At 43.3% G+C, this 12863-nt stretch overlaps 1 protein-coding gene across 1 annotated transcript in view; it reads left to right on the forward strand.

Annotated features, from left to right (window-relative positions):
* LOC309567450 (uncharacterized protein) overlaps nucleotides 1–12863 on the forward strand; it is a 133256-nt gene that overhangs the window by 88554 nt on the left and 31839 nt on the right. The window contains 1 exon segment of the mRNA XM_082272839.1: nucleotides 2923–3052. Within this exon segment, the coding sequence (XP_082128965.1) occupies nucleotides 2923–3052 (130 nt within the window).

Raw genomic sequence — 12863 nt, forward strand, 5'->3', positions numbered from 1 at the left:
CCCTGCACAGTGTAAGTGTAATTTTATTTTGCGTGCTAATAAACGGTTTAAACATACTGCACGATGATAGCCCTTTTCTTTTCATGAACTGGGAGAGTATTGCCTGGATATAGAGTGAGAGGCATTGGTTCGTCACCCTGCTCCTGCTGATGATCTATTGAGGGGTCTACTTCATAAGACCATTGTTAAGGCGTTTTTATATCCAGCTTCTGGTGAATGGGGAACCGAGAGGGGAGCACTATCTCACCTGGACTGAATACTGGCACTTTATTATTCATTTATTTATCGAGCACAAAGCACTTGAATGAGCACAGAGACTTTTCACTTTAAGAATATTGGTTGAAGATTATAGAAATTTATGGATTTTTTTATATATACTTATTTTTATATACATAATTTTTTCTGATGCATATGATAATTTTCGCATTCTTTTTCACATGGAATGTTTTATTATTCATAATTGATATTTATGGTTGATATTTATTTGATCTGTATGCACAGGTTTTATGGTTGCACTCAGCACAGCTTTGCACTAGAACTTTAATATTGACACATATTTATTAGGTGTTTTTAGCACAAGCAGCGCAGGTACATAGTTGTTTCATTGTTCAGAATGAGGAAATGAAGGCCTCTATAATTTGTCCAAAGGAAGTCTAAGGATTGCTGCCTCCTGACGCTGTGTGAAGCTGGGGAGAGGAGGACAGTCAGATGTGTACCTCCCGACACCATGTGGGCAGGGGAGAAGGAATGCCCCCTAAAAGCTGTGTGAGCATGGGGAAGACCTCCTGAAGCGATGGGCGCTGAGGAGGGTAAAAAAGTGTGAAGACTTCTCAAGGTGAGAAAATGAACTATTTCTATGTGGAAGAAATAAATGAACTGTTTGCTATGTGAAGAGCCAAGCAAAGGAATGGTTGCTATGTGAAGAGACAAACAAAGGGACAGGTTCAATGGACATTTGTTGTGTGAAGAGATAAAACATGGACTATTGAGAGTCTGCTGTATGATCAGCCAAGTCTGCCCAACAGTAGGTTGGGGACAGACTTCATTAGATAGGTTCCTGTGTGTGAGAAGGTATCCGCCCACAGTGGCAAGGATTTATTTTGTGTTTTATTTTTATTTTGCTGTTTTGAGGCTTGCACTTGTGTGAAGTAAACTGCAAGAATAAACCAAACTGTTGTTTGCAACCACTTCTCAGCTATCTCCCTGTGTAAACGCACCCCTCAAAGGGGTCATCCACGCCCGCCACCGAGCTAATCTCCCACACATATTACTCACGAAGATGAAAATACAACCTGCTACATGTTCAGATAAAAAGTGGAACTGGATGATACAAGGTCAGGGGAGGAAAGAGAGAGAGGCCCAAGGTGGTGTCGGACCGAGAATGCAGGATGGACGTCAAGAAGCTCAAGCCGACAGGCTACCATGCAAACAGCATATTACTAACAAAGATGAAAATACAACCTGTTATGCTTTCAGATAAAAAGGGGCACTGTATGGTACAAGGTCAGGGGAGGAAAGAGAAGCCCCGAGTGCCTTCATGCTCTGTGTATATATATATAATATATAATGTATATTGACCGATTAATATTCTGAGCTAAGAATAAGCTACTATATATAGTAATAGGCTGTTTGCTGTAAACGATAGCCTGCTTTATGTCTTCAGCTGGGCTGTGTTCTAGTGTGGGGGGCTCAATCTTGTTTGTGGCTTTTAAAGGTTGTCATTGCTTGCTGTAGCACAAACACAGATTTAAATCGAAATTGTTTGTTATAGACTTGCACATTTTGGAGAAACGCGAATAGCACTCTGTGACATGAATTCCAAAAACTGGAAAACTTATTTAGTGGAATCAAATTCAGACATAAATTATCAAATCATAAAAATGATTCTCAAAGGGCACCTAAGCGTTGAGGACTTTCTATGTGCTCACTAAAGCCCCGTACACACGTACCGATTGTCGGCCGTAAATATTCGGCCGATGACCGATCGGCCGATTGTAGGCTTGTTAGTATGATGCTTCCGACAGCCGACAGCGCATTTTCGACCGAACAGAATCTGTCGTGCAGGCATTAAAATTTTTGTTGGCCAACACCAGAACGGCCGATTGTTCGCCAGTCAGTACAGATTTTGGCCGACAGACAGCAGATTTGCAAGACTGGGCATGCTCCGAAAAGAAAAAAGACAAGGAAAGTTAACCATCATATGACATCACTTCTGCAGTCGGCTGTTGTTGGCCGACAAAATTCGTGTGCAGTCTTTTTGCAGTTTTCAACAGACACGACAGCCCTGGACAAAAGACGGCCGATCATTCGGCCGACGATCAGTACGTGTGTACGAGGCTTAAGTAATGAAGAGCCACCACATGTGCCAAGAAGACAGAGATAGTAAAAAACAAGTTTTTTGTTTTTTTTACACTTAATAATCCTAAAAATACACATATTCATCTTGTTTCTTATTAAACATAAAATGTGTACTAACGTCACAAAAAGAGGGAACCATAGTAAAATCTATGGGTCCACCAACCAGCCATATCATCTGGTGCCCATTTTTTTTGGTCTAACTGCTTCTTCAGGACTGGGCCATGGATTAGAGCATTTCAACTCTCCAGTTTTTACAAATATTATCTATTTATTAGAAAACAATATTACAGTAACAGTAAAATGCTACAGTATATCAAGTTATAAGCACTTTCTATAAACACATTTTTTTACAAAACACATTAATAAAAGTGCTTACTGTCATTTAATCCTTGAATCAATCAACTCAATATGTAGGTCCTGTTGATATTGTACATCTTTTACAGTTCAGGTGCAGTTTTAGGCGCCAACAACTTCAGTATGCCAGACACAACGTTTTTTTCTTTTTCTTTACAATGTCTACTTTTTTTTTATAAAACTGCATTGTTTGTATTTTTTTTTTTTTAGATACAAGTTGGCTGTTACCAAATACAAAGACAATGAGCAGCAGAGCAGCAGCATCTACAACCAAAATGACCCATGGTCGCCAACCGTTGTATTCTCTAACTTTATTAATAATGAAAACATTCAAGATGAGGTGAGTTTTAATGAGATAATGCAAATCCATCATACAGGGGATTGTATAGTATTGTTGTATTTATTACAGTAGACATGTAGAGAAATGTCATCGCTCCAAGCCTGTATACAAATCCTTTGTCTCAAGCCCTGAGTGCTGACTAAAAGGATCCCAACAAACTCAACAATTCACACACAGATTAAGTCAGAATACATTTTTATTAAAGCCGGACAAAGCACACTGCAGCCCTGCCTAAGACCACTCCTATGTTGGGCTTCACCCAATACAAGCTTGATCACAAAGTATTTATTATGTTCAAAATTTCATAGTAAAATAATAAAAACTATTTTTAGCCACATAAATAAGAAATGTTGCTTATGAATGTTTCCTATTTCCACTTTGGACCACTTTGCTCCTTTTCAAGTGTTTAAATGGCTAAAGTATATGTCAAGCCAAAAGTTTTGTTTTAGGTTTTTTTCTGGATAGAGTGAGCTCAGCTATGAGGAAAGATTAGAGGAACTGAATTTATTCTCCCTTGAGAAGAGGAGATTATGGGTGGATATGACCAACATGTACAAAAACATAAGTGAACCATATAGTGAATTCGGTGGTGAATTATTCACTTTTAATGCCCCGTACACACGTGCAGATTATCTGAAGACTTTTGTCTTCAGATTTACCTTTTCTATGTAGTGCAGGGGCCTGCCGGATTGCATACAAATTGAAAGTGTTTAGGTTTGACCTCATATTATATGGTTTTGGCAAGTCTACAGACAAAAGTCTTCAGATAATCTGCACGTGTGTACGGGGCATTAGTCTCCAAATACGGAAAGGTTTCTGCACAGTAAGTCCTGTGAAAATGTGGAATAGACTCCCTCCAGAGGCAGTTCTGTCCTGCTCAGTAGATTGCTTTTAAAAAGACCTGGCTTCTTTCCTAAATTTACATATTATAACTGGGTACTCACATTTATAGGTAAAGTTGATCCAGTGAAAATCTGATTGCCTCTCAGGGGAGCAGGTAGGAATTTTTCCCGTTGTAGCAAATTGAATCATGCTTTGCTGGGTTTTTCACCTTCCCCTGGATCAACTGTAGGTAAAGGATTGCATATATGGGATTGCATGATTTTTTTAATTTTATTTTTTTATTGGTTGAACTAGTGTCTTATTTCAACCTGACTAACTATGTAACTGTGAGGAGTAAGGAAGGTTTAGACTACCAAATAGGTTTTTACTGTTACCCCCCATTAGGGTCCATTTACCCCAGTCTGCTGCACTGCCCATTTTGAATGGACTGCTTAATGTACCACGTGCATTGAACCATACATCACTGTGGCACCAATGGGGTCTTAGAGAGATTTCCCAACACTTAGTTTCGAGAAAATATCCTACGGCTGCGAGAAATGGTCTTGAGCTGGAATTTAATTTAATGGAATTTAATTTAATGGCTACCATATCTCAACCTGCCCTGATTTTTCTGTTGCTACCCAGAAGCAGTGGACTAGTTTTCAGCAAGTGAAGAAGCGTCTCAGAGATCTGACCTACAGCATGCTCTACCCGGCCAAATTGCGAGTGGTGAATAGAAGGAAAGCAGATTTTTTCACAACCACATCTGAAACTTTTAGATGACTGGATGCACGGGGTAGCCAATGCAGATGTTCTTCCCCACGACCCCCCTGAAGAGCTGGTTTGTTCTGCTTCAATGCATAGATAAGAGGGGGATGATTCCTTCACATCCACTTGTTTTCACTCCCGTGCGCAGGTTGCAGTTCTGTTTCTTATATATGTGGCCCTGTTTCTATTTGTGCCCTGCTCCTGAATATTTGGAGATGTTTGAAGACTGACATACTTCTGCTGTTTACATGCTTCCATTTGTTCTTTTTTCTTTTTCATATTCCGTTATGTAGTCCTTTCTGGATTTTTGACTTTGTGGGACTGGTGCCATAGGCCTGTTTTGGCCTGTAAGATACCCTCCGGGGTCTCACCTTCGTTCACTATTCTTGATCTTTGGTTATGGATGTAAAGTTTGGGCTGGGTGTCGGGTGGGGGGGGGGGGGGGGCTTCTGGGACTTTGGTTGGTTTACATTTTTCTGGACTTGAGTTTTTTTCCTAGGGTCCAGGGAGTGTGTGTGTTTTATTTCATATCCATTCCACACAGCGACTGATGGTGCTGTGAGTTTGTGCTCTATGGGAGATTTTGGAGCCCTGGCAAGCTACGTCTGTTTTTTGCAGGCCTCGAAGGCCTCTCTGTGCCATTTTACTCTATAGTATAAAGTGGCATTAACCTTGCGCTTGGTGTCCTGGAATGTCTGGGGCCTGAACTCCAAATTCAAACGCTCCTTAATGTTTGAATATCCCTAAAAGTATAAGCCACGTGTAATTCTCCTACGGGAGATTCATTTACAGGGCTCCAGAATCCTCTCCCTGAAAAGAGTTCATATAGCTGGGGTTTTCATGCCACTTTTTCCTCTTATGTTAGGGGGGTGTCTACATTGGTGACAAAGATGCTTCCTATAACTGTACCTACTGTTAAAACAGATTCCCTAGGGGTGCTTTGTCATTTTGGTTCTCAAAGTGTGGAATGTGGTTTTAACTCTGGTCAGTGTACAGTGGTGATCGAAAGTTTGGGCACCCCAGGTAAAAATTTGTATTAATGTGCATAAAGAAGCCAAGGAAAGATGGAAAAATCTCCAAAAGGCATCAAATTACAGATTAGACATTCTTATAGTATGTCAACAAAAGTTAGATTTTATTTCCATCAATGACACTTTCAAAATTACAGAAAACTAAAAAATGGCGTCTGCAAAAGTTTGGGCAACCTGCAGAATTTACAGCATGCACTGCCCCCTTTGCAAGGCTGAAACCTGCCAGTGTCATGGATTGTTCTCAATCATCATCTGGGAAGACCAGGTGATGTCAATCTCAAAGGTTTTAAATGCCCAGACTCATCTGACCGTGCCCCAACAATCAGCACAATGGGACCTTCTAAGCAGTTGTCTAGAAAACTGAAACTGAAAATAGTTGACGCTCACAAAGCTGGAGAAGGCTATAAGTGTGAAAACGCAAAGCGTTTTCAGATGTCAATATCCTCTGTTCGGAATGTAAATAAGAAATGGCAGTCATCAGGAACAGTAGAAGTTAAAGCAAGATCTGGAAGACCAAGAAAAATATCAGACAGAACAGCTCGCAGGATTGTAAGAAAAACAATTCAAAACCCACGTTTGACTGCACGATCCCTCCAGAAAGATCTGGCAGACACTGGAGTTGTGGAACACTATTCCACTATTAAGAGATACTTTTACAAACATGGTCTTCATGGAAGAGTCATCAGAAGAAAACCTCTTCTACGTCCTCACCACAAAAATCAGCGTTTGAACTTTGCAAATGAACATATAGATAAGCCTGATGCATTTTGGAAACAGGTTCTGTGGACCGATGAGGTTAAAATTGAACTTTTTGGCCGCAATGAGCAAAGGTACGTTTGGAGAAGAAGGGGCACAGAATTGAATGAAAAGAACCTCTGTCCAACTGTTAAGCATGGGGGTGGATCAATCATGCTTTGGGGTTGTATTGCAGCCAGTGGCACAGGGAACATCTCACGAGTAGAAGGAAAAATTGATTCAATAAAATTTCAGCAAATTTTGGATGGTAACGTGATGCCATCTGTGAAAAAAACTGAAGTTAAAGAGAGGATTGCTTCTACAAATGGATAATGATCCTAAACACACCTCAAAATCCATGGAGGGTTACATCAAGAGGCGTAAACTGAAGGTTTTGCCATGGCCTTCACAATCTCCTGACCTCAACATAATTGAAAATCTATGGATAGACCTTAAAAGAGCAGTGCGTGACAGACAGCCCAGAAATCTCAAAGAACTGGAAGACTTTTGTAAGAAAGAATGGGCAAAGATACCTCAAACAAGAATTGAAACACTCTTGGCTGGCTACAAAAAGCGTTTACAAGCTGTGATACTTGCCAAAGGGGGCAGTACAAGATATTAACTCTGCAGGGTGCCCACACTTTTGCCTACGCCATTTTTTGTTTTCTGTTATTTTGAAAGTGTCGATGATGGAAATAAAATCTAACTTTTGTTGATATGTTATAAGAATGTCTAATCTGTAATTTGATGCCTTTTGGAGATTTTTCCATGTTTCCTTGGCTTCTTTATGCACATGAATACACATTTTTTACCTGGGGTGCCCAAACTTTCAATCACCACTGTATATGTACCTCCAAAGCCACTTTGGCAGTTGCTGGAGGATAGATCTTTATTTTAGGGGATTTTAATGCAGTGACGGATCCCTCCCTGGATAGACAGACAGGATCTGCTAGCCCTCCTACCCCCTTTGTTGTGTGAATGTCTACCTATGGACTCCCGGATGTGTGGAGACATAAGTATCCTGATATAAGGGAGTATTCTTGCTACTCTGAGACGACTAAGTTATTATGCAGAATCGACACCATACTGGCAGAGGGGGCGGGACTGGGTCTAGTTGATTTGGTGCAATATCGGCCCAGAATACTTTCTGACCATTCCCCTATGTCTCTTCATCTTAATTTGAGGGTCAGGCAGGGAATCCAACCATCACTGGGGCAGTGAGGCCAATTGGTTACAAGAGGAGTACGTGAATGTCAAATGCACGCAAATTATTGGTCATCATTGTAAAGAAAATGGAGCCAGTGGAGCCAAGCTAGTCTGCTTTAATCGGAAGTGTTTTAAGCTACTTTGAGGGGGGTTTTTCATGGAGGGCCACGGCTTCAAATGCCAGCTGGGTTCCACGGTGGTGGAAAGGGAGGTGACGGTCTCCCTTGCTGAGGCTGCATATGTTTGTGAGCCTACCCATGGTAGATTAGTGAAATAGCAAGAGGCAACTCATAAATACCATTCTATTATGACTGCCCAGACAACCAAGAACATGTAGAAGAAAAAAAAAAGAGAAAAAGGTGCCTCTGAGTGTAGACCGTTACATAATTTATTGAGAGTAAAATAATCAAGCTCACATATGAGAGTCTATAGCCAGCTTATAGGATGAGGAGATATCCCTGAAGACGTTCACGAGGTGTAGAGGGCTTAAATGCCCGTGCTGCAGTCCTGTCCATTGATCGCCACTGTGTACCTGGCCAGCGAAGTTGTAAAGGAAGCCAGAACCCGGACCAAGGCGTGCAACGCACGTTGAGACGCAGTGTATACCTCTGAAGTCACTAGTTCATAACACGTTTAGGAGCATGCGCAGTAGATAGCAAGGAAATTGGTTTGATAGGGGACCGTGCTCAAATAAATAAATAAATGAATAAATAAATTATTTCTCCAATAAGTGAAATTCAACAAAAATGTGACTATAGATCAATATCTCAAAATTGAGTCAAACTCAAAATTAATATATACATAAATAATACATTTATATATGAGTGACTGTGATAGTCCGTGGTGAATACTTCAATATTATTAAATATTAAGATAGTGTCCTGTCCCATCTGACAGATTCCAAAATAAAGTGCTCTTAGTGCTTGGTGTAGTTGATAATGGTGGGTAGATAAAGTATATCGACATCCATTCAGTGGGTATGTGCTCTCTTCCACCTCCACCGCATGCGCAGCCCACTTACCAGATACCCCCTTGGGGTTTGGCGTTTGTATAGTATCCCCCTGTAAACCCCTCAGTAGAGAGCGCATTTCCAGGATCCACTGCACATGCACCGCCGCCGATTGGGAAAGCCCGTACACACTCGGCCTTTCTCGGGCAGATGGCGCATGCACAATGACATGCGGCGTCATTTTTAAATGTAAGGTTCCTTGGGGATGGGTAAGACCCCTGCGCAGCCTCTGCATATCCTGCATCATGCCCTCAGCCCTGCACCATGCCCTCAGCCCTGCATCCCCTGCACCATGCCCTCAGCCCTGCATCTCCTGCACCATGCCCTCAGCCCATAATCTCCTGCACCATGCCCACAGTCCTGCATCTCCTGCACCATACCCGCAGCCTCTGCATCTCCTGCACCATACCCGCAGCCTCTGCATCTCCTGCACCTTGCCCGCAGCCTCTGCATCTCCTGCACCATGCCCACAGCCCTTCATCTCCTGCACCATGCCCTCAGCCCTGCGTCTCCTGTACCATGCCCTCAGCCCTGCGTCTCCTGCACCATGCCCTCAGCCCTGCATCTCCTGCACCATGCCCACAGCCCTGCATCTCCTGCACCATTCCCGCAGCCCTGCATCTCCTGCACCATGCCTGCAGCCCTTCATCTCCTTCACCATGTCTGCAGCCCCTTCATCTCTTGCACCATGCCCGCAGCTTCCTCCCCTCCTGTACCATGCCCTCAGCCTTTGCATCTCCTGCACCATGTCCACAGCCCCTGCATCTCCTGTACCATGTCTGCAGCCCTTGTCCCTGCATCTCCTGTACCTTGTCCGCAGCCCCTGCATCTCCTGTACCGTACCCGCAGCCTCTGTATCTCTTGTACCAAGTCCACAGCCTCGTCATCTCATGTATTATGCCCACAGCCCTGCATCTCCTGCACCATGCCCTCAGCCCTCTATCTCCTGCACCATGCCCTCAGCTCCGGATTTTCTGCACCATGCTCGCAGCCCAGCATCTCCTGCACCATGCCTAAAGTCCTGCATCTCCTGCACCATGCCCTCAGCCCTGCATCTCCTGCACCATGTCCGCAGCCCCTGCATCTCCTGTACCATGTCTGCAGCCCCTGTCCCTGCATCTCCTGTACCTTGTCCGCAGCCCCTGCATCTCCTGTACCGTGCCCGCAGCCTCTGCATCTCTTGTACCAAGTCCACAGCCTCGGCATCACATGTATTATGCCCACAGCCCTGCATCTCCATCACCATGCCCTCAGCCCTCCATCTCCTGCACCATGCCCTCAGCTCCGCATTTTCTGCACCATGCCCGCAGCCCAGCATCTCCTGCACCATGCCTAAAGTCCTGCATCTCCTGCACCATGCTCTCAGCCCTGCATCTCCTGCACCATGCCCGCAGCCCTGCATCTCCTACACCATGCCCGCAGCCTCTGCATCTCTTGCACCATGCCCACAGCCCCTGCATCCCCTGCACCATGCCCGCAGGCCCTGCATCATGCCCGCAACCCCTGCATCTCCTGCACCATGTCCGCAGCCTCTGCATCTCCTGTACCATGTCCACAGCCACTGCATCTCCTGTGCCGTGTCCGCCGCCACTGCATCTCCTGTACCGTGCCCGCAGCCTCTGACATCTATTGTACCATGTCCTCAGCCTCTGACATCTCCTGTACCATGCCCGCACAGCCTATGACCACCTCCTGTACCACATTGGCACATTTAACCGGCATTTGCTCAAACATATTATATATATATATATATATATATATATATATATATATATATATATATATAAATATATATATATATATATAAATATATAATATATATATATATATATATATATATATATATATATATATATATATATATATATATATATATATATATATATATATATATACTTTCATATCTGTCTTATCTATAATACCCTCTTCAAATGTGCTTTAAAATGCATGGTTTTATGATCAAGAAAATAGTAACGTTATGCTGTTGGGCTGGTATAATAATGCTATGCGGCTGATATGAGATTATTTTCAGGGCTGAATTTTATTCCCAGTCCAGGCCCTGGCACTGATGTGGCATGGATGTGGCACAGATGAGCACTGACATGACATGGATGTGACACCGATGAGCACTGATGTGACATGGATGTGGCACGGATGACTGCTGTCATGGCATGGATGTGGCATGGATGAGCACTGATGTGGCATGGATGAGCAATGGATGAGCAAAGATTGGCATGACTGAGGCATGGGTGGGCATTATGGAGGCACGGATGGGCATGATTGAGGCACAGACTGGCATGACTGAGGAATGGATGGGCATGATTGAGGCATGGGTGGGCACATATGAGGCATTGCTGTGGCACGGATGGGCATGAATGAGGCATCATTAAGGCACGGATTGGCATTATTGAGGCACGGATTGGCATGATTGAGGCACGGATAGGCATTTTGAGGCATGGATGGGCATGCTTGAAGCACAGTTTGGCATAACTGAGGCATAAATGGGCATGATTGAGGCACGGATGGGCATGATTGAGGCATGACTGAAGCATGATTGAGGCATGACTGAGGTATGATTGAGGCTTGACTGAGGCACGATTGAGGCATACATGAGGCATGGAGGAGGCAGGTGTGAGTGGTGCTGCAGTCACTCTCCACTCCTCACACGCTGTACCAATCGATGTGTACAACGTGCAAGGAGAGAACTGACATGTGCCAATTTGTTGACAACCAATCACTCCATCATTGGACGGAGCGATCACGTGGTAAAGGGCCACTGTCATTGGTCCTTTACCACGATCCGTGATGCGGACGGGTTCTGTGGACCCGGCGAGCACGGACACTTCTGAGTGTGCGCACCAGGGGGTGCGCGGGAAGTGCAATTTTGGGAGGACGTCATCGTATGCCCTCCCAAAACAAGCCGACCGTGCTGTTGCCATCATTTGGCTACGGCCTGGACAGCAAGTGGTTAAAAGAGTTCCTTCCGATTAGCTGCTGGTAAAAGCCGCCTTAGGAGGCTGAAAGCTAATCACGACTGCTTGCATGCACGCTGAAGCAGCAATCACCTGCGAAAAACCTTGGACAAAGGGCTTGGAGTAGATATAGTATATTATAATATAGCTACAGTGGTTTACATGGTTCCTGGGTAATGATAATATGTTAAAAGCTTAAACAAGTCAGTCTGAATACAGTTTTCTATACATTTACAAAGATTTATAATTTATTATGAATTATACTCCAAATGGTCTAAAATGATTAGCCCATGGTTCAATTTTGGCTCATTGATAATTAACCTATTTTTAAGTTACTACTGTATATAGAATGTGGATTAAAATGTAAAAAATACCATATCTGTGTTTCCAGGTGACGTAGCTGAGTACAATCCTTGCAAGATGTCTCTAACTTATCACCTGATTTTATTAAACCTGTTGAGTGGGCAGCCACATTGCTAATGAGTAGGAGATATAACACCTGGTCCAGGCCTGCCCCTTTCATAGCCAACTCAGAGGAACTCGGGTGCAGATGTAGACTCATTCCAAGCCCTGACAACCTCTAACAAAGTCAAAGGAAAGATCACAACTTCTTTTGCACAACATTTATAACAGATCTCTAAATTCTTTCCTTTATTCCAAATCAGCACAGGATATGAGATAAAAGTCCAACTTAATTCCTTTATTCCAAATCAGCACAGGACATGAGATAAAAGTCCAACTTCATTCCTTTTTTACAGGATGCCAGTGCTGAGAACTTTATCTTTTATCCTGTGCTGAGTTTGAATAAAAAAAAAATGAAATTATTCTTTGTATAGATGGAAAATAACACAGTGTCATAAAAATTTGGAGAAGCAAAGCTGGGTGAGTCAATGATTGAGAAGGATCTGGGCACCCAACACCAAAACAGTTTAAAAAAATGAGTAGGCAGTTTTTGACAATTCCTTTTTTTTTTTAAATCCCATAAACAAAAACAATGTTCCCCAAAGTAAATCTATTGTCAATCACAACGCCCGACGCCGACCCAGAAAAAGAAAAAAAAAAAAGAAAAAACGGTTCACTACCGCAGAAAGCTTCCACCATCTGACAGTTCTTAAACTAAGGGGTGACCTGCTAACATTACAGGTCACCCAGCCCCTTGTGATGTTGTCATTGGGCCAGCATGTCAGAAGGCAGAGCTGGTGGAAAGCGGGAGCAGACTGGCAGAAACATAGATGGGTGGCTTTATGTACAGTATATATGTGAGTGTG

Source organism: Pelophylax lessonae (assembly GCF_965119305.1).
Source record: "Pelophylax lessonae genome assembly, chromosome: 11".
In the NCBI taxonomy this organism is placed as follows: domain Eukaryota; kingdom Metazoa; phylum Chordata; class Amphibia; order Anura; family Ranidae; genus Pelophylax; species Pelophylax lessonae.